Source organism: Pogona vitticeps, chromosome 1 (genome assembly GCF_051106095.1).
Source record: "Pogona vitticeps strain Pit_001003342236 chromosome 1, PviZW2.1, whole genome shotgun sequence".
Lineage (NCBI taxonomy): Eukaryota > Metazoa > Chordata > Lepidosauria > Squamata > Agamidae > Pogona > Pogona vitticeps.
Genome location: NC_135783.1, coordinates 31963671 through 31981121, shown reverse-complemented (window position 1 = coordinate 31981121; position 17451 = coordinate 31963671). Strand labels below are relative to the sequence as shown.

At 37.9% G+C, this 17451-nt stretch overlaps 1 protein-coding gene across 1 annotated transcript in view; it reads left to right on the top strand.

The window, feature by feature from the left end:
• USH2A (usherin) overlaps positions 1-17451 on the top strand; it is a 559229-nt gene that overhangs the window by 63999 nt on the left and 477779 nt on the right. The window contains exons 13-14 of the mRNA XM_078392221.1: positions 5684-5847; positions 12944-13102. Coding sequence (XP_078248347.1) covers positions 5684-5847; positions 12944-13102 — 323 coding nt within the window. The remainder of the gene's footprint in view (positions 1-5683; positions 5848-12943; positions 13103-17451) is intronic.

Below are 17451 nucleotides of genomic sequence, written 5' to 3'. Positions count from 1 at the left end.
CTTCAACATTCTACAACTGAAGATTGGATGACAGACCACACATTTCTGATAATAAAAGATCATCAAAAGGGTAATGAACAATGTTAAGCTCCTTTCAGGAGTACTTGTAAAATCAATATATAACTACTGAACTAAAAACTCCCTATACCCAACTGAAGAGAAATGGAACTTGAAAAAGTCAAGAGGCACGAAAGATCACCTGCTTATTGATAAAATGATACTAAAGAAGGCAAAAAGACAAAAAAAAACACCTTAATATGGCCTGGATAGACTATAAAAAGTCATTTGACTTATTGCCACACAGCTTAATACCCGCCTAAAAATGTTTGGGAATTAGTAAAGACATTCAAGAGTTCCTGAAGAAAAATATGGAAAAATGGAAAACTGTCTTAATGGCCTGTGTTGAAGAAATTGGGGAAGTTAACATCAAAAGAAGAATATTTCAAGGGGATTCTTTGCACCACTGCTATTTAACATCTCACTAATCCCCATGTCAATAATTTTAAATAAAATTGGATCGGCTACCATATTACACAACAAGCAGGAAAAATCAGTCATCTGTTATACATGGATGACCTAAAACTATATGCAAAAAGTTCCACAGAGATAGAATCACTGCTAAACACAGTGCAAATATTTAGTGAAGGTATCCAAATGAAATCTGGAATTGACAAATGTGCAGCTCTTTGTACACACTGTGGCAAGATCCAAAAACTAGATGGAATGGAGTTAAAAATTGGCAATATTATAAAATCACTCTCAAGTGATGAAAATTATAAATACCTTGGAATACTGGAAGCAGACAACATTGTGCACACCAAAGTTAAAGAACTGATATCGGAGGAAGCCCTTTGAAAGCTCCAAAGGCAGGGAGGAAGGGCAGGAAATTTGAATTTCCCGCCCTTTCTCCCTGCCTTTCTGGCTTCAGAGCCACCGAAGCTCACCCAGCACTGGGAGGCTAGAGCTGGCCGGGCGCTTGGCCACTCACCTCTGGCTGCATGGAGGCAGCAGAGCACCGGGAGGCTTCAGACTGATAAGTCCTTTTTTTTTTTAAAAAAAATAACTTTTCTGTGTGGGTTTTGGAGGGTGGGTTTGGACTGGGAGGGTTATGTTTCTCTGGTTTTTTGTTGTGTGTGTGTTTTTTTGCAGTCATAATGTGGGACTTGCTCTTTTTATTTTTATTTTGGTATTTTTTTTTTTAAATGCTGGAACAGATTAATTCCATTCCCATGTATTTCAATGGGAAATGGTACTTAGATTTACGAACTTTTTGAGGTACGAACGTCCTCCCAGAACGGATTAAGTTCGTAAGTCGAGGGCCCACTGTATATCAAAAGACTGTGGAAAAATCTTAAAATCAAAATTAAATGGTGGAAATACAATCAGAGCCATAAACACATGGGCAGTTCCAGTGAGTAGATACCCAGCTGAAATAATAGATTCTATTGAAAACAAATTAGAAGAATTGGATTGAAAAACATGGAAATTAATGAACATGCATCATGCACTACATTTAAAAAGTGATGTCGACAGATTATATTTACCACGAAAAATCAGAGGCCGTGGATTACTGCAAATACAGCAGGTAGTAGAGGAGTTAAAAAAGAAGCCTAAGTGATTATATCAGTAGAAGCAGAGAGAAAAAAGCAGTGAAAAGGGAGAATATTTTTAAAACGACAGAAAGAAAGGCTCAAAATAAAAAACAAAAACAATTTGAAAAAAATTAAACAGCTGGAAAAATAAACCGGTACATGGACAGCACTTGAGAAATATTAATGGAAAGCATGATTCTAATTCAACATGGGCATGGCTAAAACTGGGGACCCTTAAGAAAGAAACTGAAGGCTTGATTTTTGTTGTGCAAGAACAAGCATTCCAAACTAACGTGATGAAAGCTAAGATCTAAGGAGTTAGTGCTAATAGCAAATGTTGACTCTGCCAAGAAAAAGATGAAACTGTGTCACACCTCATCAGCAAATGTGGAAATATTGCACAAACAGTTTACAAAGTTAAACATGATAGAGTGACGAAGTTAGTGCACTGGTCATTATGCAGAAGTATAACTTGCTGGCCTCCAAAAACCCGTGGGAATATCAGATAGAGAAGGTGTCGGAAAATGAGGAAGTCGAGATCTTGTGGGATTTCTGGATCCAAACGAACAGACACCTTGAACATAACACACCAGACACAGTAGTAATAGAATGAAGAAATGTCTGGATCGTTGACATTGCAATTCCAGGGGATGCCAGAGTTGAAAATAAAGAATTGGAAAAACTAACAAAGTGGAGAGATGTGGCAATCAAAATATCTCGCCTTTGGAAGAAACATACTTCAGTGGTCCCCATAGTCATTGGGGCTTTGGGAACAACATCAACAAATTTCATACATTATTATAAGTAGTTGGAGATCTCAGAAATTAGGAACAGCATACATACTGTGTCAATATTTAACAGGTACTTAGGTTTTTGGTTAAAATTTTATCTGTTATATAATACCAGTCAATGTTTTTATAATTTTGACTGTGCCTGAAGTTTAACAACAACAACAACAACAACAACAACAACAACAACAACAACAACAACAACAACAGATCCAGTGGCAGAGCATTTGTACACTTTTCAGCTCTCCATTAAGTGATGGTTTTAACTTCTGCCTTAATCTCACTTCGTCTGCTCCACCTTTCTTATCAGTTCCAGGGCTTTGTGACCCTTCTCAGACCTTTTACTGTATTTCTATTCTGGAACCTAAGGATAGTCTAAGATATGCCCTAGTAAAGACAAAGGTGGAAAAGATGAGAAGAGATGTAAGAGACGCTGAGGTGGGGTTTGCAAGAAGCTATACTGAGATGCACAGCCATTTACCTGCTCCTTGCTGAGTTGCTCAAGGAGGTGAAATAATGCCTTGAGAGAAGCTTAAGTTTTGGCTACTCTGCAGACTTGGGTAGGGAGGGAATGGGGATGCCACTCTGCTTTTCTCATGATCTTTCCCTTCTCCCCACTTTATATTTGGTACTTTAGTACTCCTGGTGCTGCATGCTATTTTTCCACCAGCTTCTTCTGCTAGATATACTTCCTGTTAAGAGAATTTGATGGTTTGGATGCAAATCCTGATAAATCCCACAACCAAGCTGCAAAAAGGGGTTCAGGACAACTCAATTCAGTTGCTCCATCTGAAAGATCCCTGTGATGGAGGAATAACAGAAGTAGAGACCATCATGATAATGATGCATAATAAGATAAACCTGGAAGAAGCTTTTCCTAATTCTACAAGTATTTTCTGAGACACATTAAACAGCTCTTCAAAGAGTAAGCACCAAGTTGTAGTATGTAATGAAATTATAAAGCTCTAAATTTCAGAAAACATTTTGTGCAATTATGACACTTAAATAGTCTAAACAGAACCTCTATTTAAAATGAAACACTCCAAAGAGATGAAAGAACTTAATGCAGTTTGGAGGAAAATACCCTTTCCTCTAGATTATAAAGGGGGGGGGGGAATGACAGTATTGTAGTTTCCAAGAGAGAATGTTTTTATTTATTCCCAGAGGGATATTATTCCATAAAACAAATTTGCAGCTTATTTCACTGCCTTAGCTTTTATCAGTCTTTTAAAGGGTGTTGAACTCAAGAGATTACACAGTAAGAGTTACTGAAAAACAACATAAAAAAATCACACACCCTCTTTTCTTGAAGAAGGTACCTATTATCCTATTATGTGACCTTTTCCCAGGAAATCCATTTTTAAGAAAACATACATATTTAATGTTAATTTCACCTACATTGCTTGAATAATGTTTGCGGAAAAAGAAGCAAATGAAAAAGTATATATTTGGTAAATGTTCAGGGAAAAAGTATACATGTAAAATGCACATTTAATACTTTCCTTTATTGAAGAAATGATCATAATTTAAAATTATGCAGAGTGCATGTCTATGTTTTGAAAAACATGCATAGAAGTATGGACAAATTTGGCTTTAAATAACTTCTTGTCTCTAACTATTGATTAGAGAAGAAATTGCATCTTTGCAATGGAAAACATACAGAAGCCAGAGTTTTCCCATTTCTGACTTAAAGACCAGAATCCTATTGGTTAGTTACACTGGCATACATTCAGTACCATAAACTGCAGCAGCAAACAAATGTTACTTAATGAGTCATTCCATGTATTCTTCACTGTGTATCAATTAACATGACTGGCATGAGACAAAGAACACAAGCAGTGATTTGTCATGGAGTCATAGAATCATGGAATATGGAGTTGCAAGGGTCCTATAAACCCATCAAGTCCAAACCCCTGCTCAATGCAGGAATCCAAACAAAAGTATATCAGGCTAATTGTCTAATTTCTCTTGAATGTCTCCAGCATTACGTAGAACACTTATTATGTCCTGATGTAATTGGTTCCATTGTCATACTGCTCTATCAGTTGGGATGTTTTTCCCGATATTCAACTGAAATCTGGCTTCTTGTAACCTGATCCCATTATTACATGTCCTTTATTATGGGATGGTTGAGAACAGATCCTGCTTCTCCTCTGTATGAATATATTTCAAGTATTTGAAAAGTGCTATCACACTCCCTTCAGACTTCCTTTCTCATGAAACATGCCCAGTTCTTTCAGTCTTTCCTCATAGGTCTTGGTTTCCAGTCTGCTGATCACCCTTCTTGCCCTCCTCTGAATTTGTTCCAGTTTGTCCACATTTTTCTTAAAATCTGGTGTCCAAAGTGAGACCCAGTCTAACCAGTGCCAAATAGACAGGAACTAGTACTGTCAACTGATTGCTGCCTCCAACTAGCTTAATACACTGAACAACTGGATTGTGGACATTGGGTCACAGCTTTTGTAGCATGCCGCCCAAAGTGCACATTCCTAAGATGCAGGATAGGTGGCTACACAATAAGCAAAAGAATATATAAGAAGTGCTCCTGTACCAGGACTTGAGCGATACACATTTGAGTCCCCACTGAACATGGCTGTTTCTCAGTTTGAACAGAAATACTATTTATTTAATAGCTATATTCATATTCCCCCTTTTCATCCAGTGAGCTCAACAGGCTATCTTCCTCATCCAGTTTCAGATAAGTGTGTTCAACAGCCATGGCTGGATATGCCAGTGTCTGAACCATGGACCTGTGGTATACAAAAGCATGTGTGATGTTAATATTGATACAGAGAACTTTACTCAGAGGTTTCCCATGAAAAGCTAGTGATATCAGCTCTATTGTTAAGATCAGAAGTGGAAGAAATAATGAAATGCACTTTAGAAAAAATATTAAAGAGATACGAATATTTAATATTCTGGTACCGCCCATAGATTTAGGCTTTTCAATACTGATGAGCCTTGTGGCAAGTGCTTAAATTGCAGTACTGTAGTGAAGACTCTGCTCATGACCTGAGTTTGATCTCAACAGGCTCAGGTAGTTAGTTCAAGGTTCACTCAACTTTCCATCCTTCCAAGGTCAGTATAATGAATCCCAGCTCACTGCAGGGAGGCAATGTGTAGCCTGCATAATTAAATTGTAAACCACCCAGAGAGTGATTGAGTGCTATGGGGTGGTATATAAGCAGCACACTTTGCTTAGATACTTAATTATGTGATACAAAACAAGCTGCTGAGTTTCAGCTCTACAGAATGAAATTTTAATGTGCCTTCCTCACTTTCATGGTTTGTTTTTATTTATAGATGTCGGCATTGCAATTGTCATCCTGCAGGAGCAATTAATGGGACTTGTCATGCCGTGACTGGACAATGTGTATGTAAACAATTCACAACAGGCTCAAAATGTGACATCTGTGTTCCTGATGCTAGTAATTTGGATGTCTACAACCTATTTGGATGCAGTAAAAGTAAGCGGCTGTCACTCCTAAGAACATATCTTTTGAATTAACATTTGTTACTGGGTTAGTCCTTGTTGAACAGTGCAGTTTTAATGTTCATAATAGATATTGCTCATAATCCAGCTTCCCTCTTCATTAATATATTATGTTTTAGTAGTTAGAAGCACCATATTATGCTCTGTGACAACATTGATTTTTTGTGATAGCAAAAGAAAGCAAATTATGTTGGTACTCCATGTTTGTCCAGACATAATTCATGATATTGGGAACTGGCTCCTTTCCTCAGTTTCACTGTGAAAATGAAGATCGACAAAGAGTTTACTGTTCCCAATGTAAAGTTCAAATATCTGCAAGTATAGAGAGGCAGTTTTGCTGGCAACATTTATTACATTCTTTCAGGTTGTGGGACTCATAAAAGTCCTAGCCTGAACATATCTCAAAGACAATGTAAGGAGTCTTCATCTATCGTGGTAGTTGGCTGGTAGTTGGCTGGTTAAACAAATATCATGCCTGATTGTGCATAATCTTCCAGGAAGTTTAGGAGAGAGAACCCATTAAAAAAAAAACACACACATGGCTTTAAGGATTTGAAGAAGACTCACTACATCACTACATCTTACAGATTCAGAGTTTCTTGATAACATGAATTGAAGAGGCATTTTCAAACCTCATGAAATTCCATACCTTCAACACAAGAACAAGGCATTGATCTCTTTTTGTCCTTTAAGATGCCCATGACTTGTGTCCAATTATTGGCTTTTCTCTATGAGAAGTGAAGTATACACACAGGCAGAGCAAGTGCAGAAGGACTGCGTGATTATTCAGGGAGATATACTGCATACAACCCATCCAATGCTTCTTATTCTTCAAAGTCAGTGAAAGAAAAGAGGCACAGCCATTGTAGGTTTGCAGCTTGCACAAAAACCTTTCTTGCCAATATGAGCATTTTAATTGATGGTGTCCTCTTTAATTAGAAAAAGAATGTTATATTTCTTCATCCTTGCATGTAGGATGAGATAACTGAAAGCTTCCATCTTTAAGTGGTTCTCACCTATTTCAGTGGTGCCTGTACAGAACAATTTACGAGTGGGAAGCTGTGGTTGCGACGGAGTGTGTATCAGAATAGATATGAAGTATTTTTGGTCTGTAAAAGTTATTCAACTGTCCTCAAATAAAGAACCAGTTTAAGTTTTTCTGGACAGTAATATATTTGCTGAATGAGTTATGGAATTTATTGAAATATTAGCTCTATGGTTCTCTAAAGTATAGTAGGACCCCTGTACCAGTGGAGGATTGGTTCCATGAATTGCTGTGGATGCCTGAAGCTGTGGATACAAGAAAACCCTATATATAATATACAAGGGGGCAGGACAAAGGTCACAAGGGGATACCCTTGTATGTTGTATATAGGGCTATGACAAACTGCAGAAAAGTGAAACCACAGATCTTGTGGAGATCCTACTGTATATGAAACTGCAGCATCTGTAGTTGCAAGGAATCTTTAGTTAGTGAAAAGCACAGGAGTTTTCTTCCATAGAGTCCTCAAGATATCCTGTGTATTAATTTCAACTTTGCTAATATGATTACCATCAATTGCCAGCTCCTATCCTTTGGACTAGAGATGGGAGTATTTGTATTCGTATACGAATACAAATATCCCCCCACAGGTGGAGATAACAAGGGTCCAGCCCCATGGGGCTGGGCAGTCCACTCACGATTTCCTCACTGCTGCAAACTCGATGGAGCCTAGCTATGACTCCATTGCTTGAGATAGATTAGCCAGACCTGGCAGAAAGTGGGATGACGAGTCTCTCTGCCAGGTTGCAGAGTGGCTAATCCATTGCGAGCAACAGAGCAATAGAAGGCTCTGTCAAGCTCACGGTAGGAGGGGAATCGTGAGTGAACCATTTAGCCCCATGGCTTATCTCCACCTGTGGGGGGATATTTGTATTTGTATACAAATGTCCCCATCTCTACTTTGGACCATTAAAATAGAATATTTCTAGTGGATAAGAGTTGTATATGCGTCAACATCAATAATCCCTAATGTACCTCGTTCCAAATTATATATTTCCTCTTTCAAGTCTTAAAAGGTGAGATTAGGTTCTGATATAACAGCAGCAAGATCATTAACTGTATCTGCATTAGATTTTTTTAATGTAGTCCTTCTTTTCAAGAAAGATATAACAATTCTGCTCACCAGCATAAATCCTACACTGTATCTCTAGATAAAATTATGCGTACATCAGAATGAGTAAAATGGATGTGTGTCTTCTAAAAAGGCAATGTACAATTAGATTTCAAACTTTAAATTAATCAACATTGAAATATTTAAGTTATTATGCTAATATCATAGAGACAGTTCTTCATGGCATGTGTTTGCAGTCAGAAAAAGACAGGCATACACTCATCTTTCAAGCAGCTGCAGAGCTGCTGAACATGAAGCACTGCATTCATACTCTTAATTCTAAAGCTGAGCTGATTTTTCTTCTTCTCACTCTACAGAGAAAAAGTAGACGAGTTTGCAGAATTTTTCCTTTACAGAAGTATGGCACACTGTATTTTGTGGTTCCTACCATTGCCTTTCCCCGATGTCTCACAATGACAATACATCCCGGGGCATGTGAAGGATACAGTTGCCATGTTGCTAAAGTTGTCAGCAATGTTGAGAATGCCTGAAATAGAGCACAAATGCATGTGTCAAGTGATCTATAATAAATAGGGGCACTAGACAGATATGATAGCTGACATGTATCTTCAGTGGTTGATATTTTCTAGGTCTACATGCAGATTGGTACTCTTAGGCTTCCTTTCTTCTCTTCCTGAGATTTCCTGTTTCTTCTTGGTACTTCCATGTTAGGCACAGTAGCAGACTGAGAAGCACAGAGGTCAGATTCAGGGGGCTTCTCTGTCTTTAACATCTTTCCTTCTACATTTTCCCCTAATTAATTCTTTGGTTTTCTGTTTGCCTTACTTCCCATTCTTGTCAATAGACACAAGCTCAGCATAAGGTAGCTGCACTCTGCCAGTAAATTCTAAATAATCCTAAGAGAGAAGCCCACTGAATATATTTCATGTCTTCTGTCTGTAAGTGCAGATAGCCAGCTTATCAAGTGGTTAGGTGGGTATTCTTTCTTGAACATATGCTCAACTGCAGCTATGCAGTAGTATTTTGTAGTATTCTGCTTTTGCGGTTGCTGCACCCTAGTTACTTTTTTGTCATGTTGCTGTGGAAGGAAAATCTAACCCTCTACATATTGCTGCAATGTTGAAGGGTTAATATGTTTGTACAGTCTTAAAAGTTTGCTACTGTGATAATTTTGTAGTTTCAAAAAGGTCGATAAAACATTTTCCCCCTTTACAGTTGTTCCGTTTCTCTTAGGAAAAAATTCTGGCTTCCTAAAAGGAAGATTGCATTGTGTTTAAGACTGTGAAGTTCTTTGCTGTGTAGCTTTTAAGGCTGTAAAGGGATGTAATGTGTGTAATTTCACACCTTAAAATCAAGATCAATATATGTACACACACTCCACCCACTCTCTTCATCATACAGCAGCACATATGGTACCATAATTTCAGAGAATTGCTACTGTTTCTTTCTGCAAAGCAATCCCTAAAATGGAAGGCAATTATCTGACCACTATATAGGGCAACAAATTTGTTATGATCATAATGAATAATTATAGGTCAGAAGAAGATATTCTGCACAGAAGGGGGCATGTTTCCTCCTCCAGTGTTTCTATATGAAACACACCAAACTTTAAAATTATATTTTTAAATAATGCTTCACAACACTTGCTGATAGTTAAATATTTCAAAATATACAGGAAATTTTGGAATATTAAATTTAAAATCCCATATGGGAATCTTACAATTAAGAACTGGAATCAGTAGAGAAACAACTGGAAAGATGCATTATTCCATGAATGCAACTCCAGCTATGAGCCTGTACGAGTTGGGAAAATGTCTTCCCCATCACTCAGGATCAATTTTTACAAACTACTAATATGAGTGATGAATAATTATAACTAGAAATTGGGATATTTGTATTTGCATATGAATACAAATATCCCTGATGCAGCTGGACCTAATGAGGGTCCAGCCCTACTTACACATCCTGTCACAGTGCCGATCCTGCTCTTCTTTCCAATGGCACCTGGAATGCTGCTCTCTTCCTGCTTGGCTGTCCACTCAACAGCGAGAAGACTCATCCTCCCACTCCCTGCCTGGAGTGACCAGCTGAGCAGGAAGACTGGAGCACTCCAGACACCATTGGTAGGCTGAGCGAGAACGTCACCACGGCAAGACCTGTGAGTGGATGGTCCAGTCCTGGGGGCCAGACCCACATTAGGTCCAGCTGCATTTGGAATATTCATATTCATATAGGAATATGAATATCCCCATCTTCAATTATAACGTCCATCAGGCATCCTTTCCAGCTATATAGTAAAAAATACAGAAAAAAATCTTCCTTAAAAATATGCTGCTAATGAAATAGATGTAGAAAAATATTTATCCTATCAGTTTCCCCATGACACCTGGTGGCAGAGCTAGAGAAATTCCCAGGAAACCTAAAAGGTTCAATTGAGAAATTAATAATAAAAAGACATGTTTTTAGAATAAAGGGTGGTAAGGGAAAAATAAAGAATAACGAACAAATAGAAGAAGTGATAGGTAAAGTTAAAGATAATATTATTCATTGTTATGGGTTTTTCGGGCTCTTTGGCCGTGTTCTGAAAGTTGTTCTTCCTAACGTTTTGCCAGTCTCTGTGGCCAACAGCACTCTGTGCTCTGGTGTAGTTGGTTTGGGAGTATTTATGGCTGTGAGATGGGCTTTTGTCTTTTTCTGTAGATGGGTGATTAGTGTGTCTTGTTGTGGGTGTGTTGTTGTGATAAGAAGGAGAGATTCTCTATCACTGTGGTTGATGGGTGTCATTAGCTGGTCTTTTGTGTGCAAAAATCTTTTGTGATCCCCAGTCCTTGTGACTGGGTAGAGTTCATTGACCTTTTGCACTCTGTATTTTTGAGAGCTGGGAGCCAAGTTTTGTTGAGTTTCAAACTTTCCTCTTTTTTGTTGAAGTTCTGCTGGTGCTTGTGGATTTCAATGCTTCCCTGTGCAGTCTGATGTAATGATTGCTGGTGTTCAGTATTTTGGTATTTTGAAATAGAATTTCAAGTCGAGCTTGTTTTAGGGCACACTACTCCAAATATTTTAATATTTTATCAATATTTGAATAGATGATAGATAACTGGACAAGTAGAGGATAAGTATCCCATTTGTTAACAATGACGGGGCTGATTATCACCAGGATATTATGAGATATCATAATATCCAGTTAAGTGATTGGTATAGGAAAGTCCAGGGCATAGCAATTAATGATAAATTTACATGTAATATAAAAAGTTAAGATGGGGGGGGTCACTGGCAAAAATGTATTTATAGATATATAGGGAGAATTTATCAATTTTTATATTAAAAAAGGGAAAGGGACAAAGCCCGATGCAAGAGTCAATACAATTCTAGAAAGGAGATGGGGTTTCACAAGGGTAAATGGTATAGGCAGTTACTCCTATACAGTAGTTCCAGTGGTGGGGAGTACTGTATAGGGTTTTTTTATTGGATGTTTTTTTGTTTATATTTGAAGAAAAAGTATTTTTTTTAAAAAAAATGAATCATTTCCTGCTGATAATTCCTCTCTGTGTTTTTTTTTAAAGTACACATGGGTTAGAATTCAAACAAATGATAAGGCTTGCATGAGTGGACTGGCATAATTCAAAGAGTAAATAGCTACCAATTAATAACATCCTAGTTGCATGCCAAGTCAAGTTACTGAGCATCACTAGAAATTGGGTCAGGAAGCATGTTAAAAATCCAACTGCTTCGTAAATTGGTCATCTCCTTAAGAAAATAATCCTGTGAAGAACTAGGTATGGCTAGGCTTCTCATTATTCCCTTTGTAACCCTGCCTCCAACTGTTAATGAAACATGGCTGTCTGCAAAGGTGTAACAGGCAGCCCTTACCTCACCTGTCCGTCACAGCTGGGCAGTGGATCATCAGCCAATGGGGTGACGGAGGGGGAAGCTGGAGAGGGAGGAGCTGGAATAAAAAGGGGTGTGAACAGGGTGTGGGAGATCAGATCTGGTGTGTGAGGGAAAAAGAGCTTGTTTAGAGACCTGTGTGACTGGATAGTCAGTGAGGGAAAGTCTGTGATTAATTAAATAAGAAGCAGTGATTGACATTGTGATTAGCTACTTGTGATTTTCATATTTTATTTTGTTATCAATAAACTTGTTTTGTTTTGAAGGATACCTTTGTCCTTCTTAAATAGTCATTAGAATTGGTGACAGCGAGTGTGAAGTGATGTGGTGGGCATTCTGAGAGGCCTGAGGAGGCAGTGACATCAGAGTGGCCAGCCACGCCAAAATAAAATTGGAGACTTTCCCTCACTGACTATCCAGTCACACAGGCCTCTAAACAAGTTTTCTCCCTCACACACCAGATCTGATCTCCCACACCCTGTTCACACCCCTTTTAATTCCAGCTCCTCCCTCTCCAGCTTCCCCCTCCGTCACCCCATTGGCTGATGATCCATTGCCCAGCTGTGACGGACAGGTGAGGTTAGGGCTGCCTGTTACAAAAGGAAACCCTGCGCATGGGGAACTGCTCTTGTGTAGATATACTATATGCCTGGGACACCTGCACAGATAGCTTTTGTGGTTATGTCACACCTGCTTGAGTGAATTCCTTTGCAGACAACTGTGCTCAATGAAAAAAATGTTGAAGGGTTAGGATTAGCTTAGAATCATGAGCTCCAAAGTGTGACTAATATGAATATGACTTACAAGTCTTACATTTCTGGTTTCTTCTGCACACTGGTTTGGCTGGCATAAATTTTTTTTGTTTGTGTGTTTATGACTAGACTGAAGCTTTCTTATATTTTTCTTGAAAAATGAAAAACAATGGCTTTTATTAATGTTATCTTGATGAGTCACATGTCTGCTGCTTGACAACAGTCCTGGAAGAAGAAACTTTTTGTATGCATTTGGATTTACGAAGACATTGAGTGATGGCCTCAACTGCATGAACATGTCTTCATTTTAATGCAGCTCCCTCCCAGCAGCCTCCACCAGCAGGAGAGGTTCTAAATTCTTCCGCTATTGAGGTCACGTGGAATCCACCTGACTGTCCAAATTCAAACCAGCTGATTTACAAACTCTACAGAAATGAGAGTCAGATCCACACAACAGAGGACAACTACCCTTATAGTAAGTGCTGAGAAATACTTCATATGCATTTTTTTTACTGTTTCATACTGGGAGTATTTCTATCTATTTGTCTGCCTGGCTATTGTGCTATATCACAGGATCTCAGGGCGGGTTACAGAGCTATATAACACAACTTTAAATCATAAGATGATTAAAACAATTTAAAATCACACAATTTAAAATACAGAATTAGAACACGTAAAGATTTAAACATTAAACCATTTGCAATAAAATCTGTGCAGGCCACAGCTGCTATTAACAACTATAACTATGCCTATTTGGAAGTTGAGTCATGGCAAATGGACTTCTTTCTTATTAGGCTGAAATGTTTTGCTACACATCACGGTGAAACACTTCAACCTAATAAGAAAGAAGTGCAGTTGCCATGACTCAACTTCCAGATAACCTCACCTGGATGACTGAGAATCTTCACAGATAACTATGCCTATTATTTAAGCATTTCCTAAGTAACGCGCCAGACCCCCTAAAGGGCCACTGGGCATTCGACCACAGAGCTTACCAGGCACTTATCTACCACCTTTGCACTGGGGCAAGTCCCAAGACCTCAGCAGTGTGTAGTATAAATCCTTTGAACAAGTTTTACCTTAAAAGAACACTTTACACTTGTTTAGCACTTTGCAAGTACAGGCACATGGGCTTTGTGATGCCTTAGAACTCACCAAATATCAGTTAGGTAGCCGCCCCGAGTAGACGTTGTCTATAGGGGCTGGGGAAAATCGAATAAATAAATAAAATAAATAAAAATTAGGTAGGATGCTTAAATGATAGCTAGTTTGTGGCCCTCTCCACCTCCTGGATTTAGCCAGACCCCGCTGTTCAGGAGACCAGTTGTGGAATTTTTTATAATTAATTTTTATTAGAAAAATAGAGTTTCATTAGAAATCAGTTTATATTGCATAAGCCTTAGCATCAAGAACATATTCAAAGATCATTGCAGTTAAATAAAATAACTATTTCCCATTTAAAATAATAAACACTAAAAAGCTCAAACTAAGGTGGGCTATAGTAGGCTAGCCCCACCTCCTTCTTTCTCCTTACTTACATCTTTTCTCAATCAAGTCCTTTATCTTCCATCATCATGGAATCAAAATCCATAACAGAATAATACACAAACCATCAGAATACATTGAACATAATTCGCATAACCCATCGTCCACTTTCTACCTTCCCAAACTCTTCCTTTTTTCATGACCTTTCTGGCTGTTAACCAATTAACCTTTAGAGCTTGTACCACCTCTCTGCTTTCCTTATTCCCACGAAAGTCCAGGTGTTGTTTATCTCTTCTGCAGCTAACCTGGAATGTTGTCTTCCACAGGCCTCTCAATTTGGTCTTCACGCTATATAGATCCAGGCTGTATGGGTCTTCAGGAAAACACTCTCATGGCACTTAGAAAAACACATCCCAATGTCTCTCAAATCATCTTCACACAGAACCTGTCTGGCCCCATTTTACATTTCTCTGACTACATATCCCAACATCATGGCACATAAGATCCCGGTTCCCATTTTCCATACATAATTATTTCTGAAAACAAAAGAGGCTCGGTGTCTAGGAATAACAGCAATTTGAGTGAGGATCTACTAGGCCCTGGAGCTTGAAAGCAAATAGGCAGCAATTGCAGTTCTTTAAGCCTTACCATAAAGCAGCTTTTCTTAATAAACCTGTAAAATAATTTCTGCTGCCAAATTCTCAAGTAGCTGACATATTCAGATGTGTACAAAGTTACCCCTTTGTATAAAATTTTACAATAATCCATCTGGAGAACACCAGCGTGCAACTCACTGTAGCTAAGCTCTCCTACTACTACGGATAGACAACAGCTGGTGAACCAGAAATGGTGTTTAGTAGCAGTGTTTAGCAAGGAGTATCCTGGAATTACATGCCTCTTCTTTTCAGTAGAGTGAGTCCACAGCTTCTCTTTCCAAGAACTGAGTAAGTGGGAGACCCCTTTTCTTCTCACTTTGAGATTCCCTCCTGTGAGATGTCTTTGGAGAAAAATCTTGCGGGAAATCTTGGCAGCATTTCCTGTACAAATAAAAAAGACCGAGTTCCAGCATAATATGGTGCAAGAAAAAAAATGCAGGTCATCTGGTCTTGATGCTAGCATCCAACTTTGGAAACAATTGTTGAAATCCTTTTGCCATAACATACACTGAGCGAGGCTGATGACATCATCAGCAATGGTACTTTTTTGAAATTAAACATTTCAAATAAGTATTCCCAAAGCTCCCAAGGCTCCATGTAATCACTTTCATTGTTGGGAAGCCGTAGAAGCTGCAGGATGGGAGGAGGAAGTCTTTAATTACAGGAAATGTCATCTTCGCAGCAGTGATTTTCAAGACAATTAAAACAAATCAAATTATGGAATATATGGCAAGAAAGAAGAGCTTGAGAGAGAGAGAGACAGGATCATTCTCAGAAAATTTTCAGAAATTCTGCAGGAAAAGTCTCAACAGAACAACTTGATATGACACTGCTCCAAAACTGTCATGCATGAGACATTTGCTGAGGAACTGTCACATTCTTATTTTCAGGGGAGCCACCCTTTGCAGAAGCAGTTGAACAACAAATACTGACTTCCAGATCTGGTGAACAACATAGTTTTGTCAGGATTCATCCTGAGCTGATTAACCTTCATGAGGAGCAGTTCATATTGAACTAAATCTGTTAAAGATGCCACAATAGTTTTGTTTTAGCTTTTGTTACATAAGCAAAATCAGACCAACACAGTTACATATTTGAAAATCAGCAAACTCACGACCCTTCTTTCCAGTTAAAGACAAAAAAAAAAAAAAAAAAAAAAAAGTGTCAGGCTCCGAGCCTGACATTCTGGCAGTATTTTCCTTAAGGTAGTTTAAAGACTCCCTTTGATTGGTTCAGGATGAATTCTGAGTGTCTTACTCTAATGAGAAAATTTAGCAATTGAAATGTATATTGGAATTTTATTTTAAAAAAACCCTGCAGAATGAAACAATCCTTGCAGCACTGCAGGCTGAGACCATTTCAGGAGTTTAGTAGCATAGATGAGCAGCTTCTCTTAAAACTTTAACTGAGTACTGAATGCCTAATGATAGGCTAATATCGGACGGTCCAGCAAATCATTATTTTCTGAAGATACAAATGTTCTTCAACAAAAATATTACCTTTCTGACATTTTCTGACAATCGTGATAATTAATGATGTGAAAATAATCTACTATCTGGCATTTGGAGACTACGAAAAATTTGTTAATGCTGCCAGATTCTTATGTTTATGAATCTCTGTAATATACCCAGGGGACACTACCTAAGTGCAACTGTATGCACTTAGTACTGAGAGTTTGAAATTACCAATGTAGGAGCATTGAACTTTTCAAGGAAAATTAACAGTAGACTCAAATCGTAGCTTGATTATTTGACTGATGGCTTTGCAACATTATAGTAAAATGATTCTTTAGCTTTGTTCTGTTAAAAGCAGGGAAATAATAAGCAGAGGAACTTTTTAAAAAGCACTATGCTCCTCTTTTAACTCCAATTTGAAGGGAGAATGCAATCTTAAAAGAGATAACTGTATCATATATCTAACAACAACAACAACAACAAATAAACAAATAAGTTATGTGCAGACATTAGTAACTTAAAACATTTGAAAGATTCAAAACTTAAAAATGAAAAAAATAAAAGCCAGACTATGCAAAATATATGACCTAGAAAAGAAAACAATAGTTGAAATTATGGAAGAATTAAAACAGTGGGTAACAGCTACAGCAAAGAAAATTGAAGGACATGACGGATGCTTGAACAATATAGAGAAAACATGAAATTTTGAAATAACCAATGATTATACATCACCAGGAGAAAATGAAGAGCAAAAGAAATTAGGCCTGTGTAAAGATGATGCTCTTAAATTTTGGAAAGAAGTGTGGGAAAGCCCAATTGGGCATAACAAAAATGCCTCATGGATTAAAGACATTTGTAAAGAAACTCAAGGAAAACAAATGGATGATATTGTAATAACAACTGAAATGATCAAGAGGCAAGTAAATAGTGTGAAAAATTGGAGTGAACCTGGCTCAGATGAGCTGCACGGATTTTAGTTAAAGCATCTAACAAGTTTTCATCCATGTATAGCAGTTCAATGTAATCACTTACTCCAAAATTCTACATACAACTTAAGACTGGATGACAACAGGCCACACATTTCTGATGATAAAAGATAATCAAAAGGGCGATTATTCACAAATTATTGACCAATTACATGCCTTCCAACAATATTCAAGCTCCTATCAGGAGTACTTATAAGATCAATATATGCTGTATTTTCCTGTGTATAAGATGCCTCCACTTTT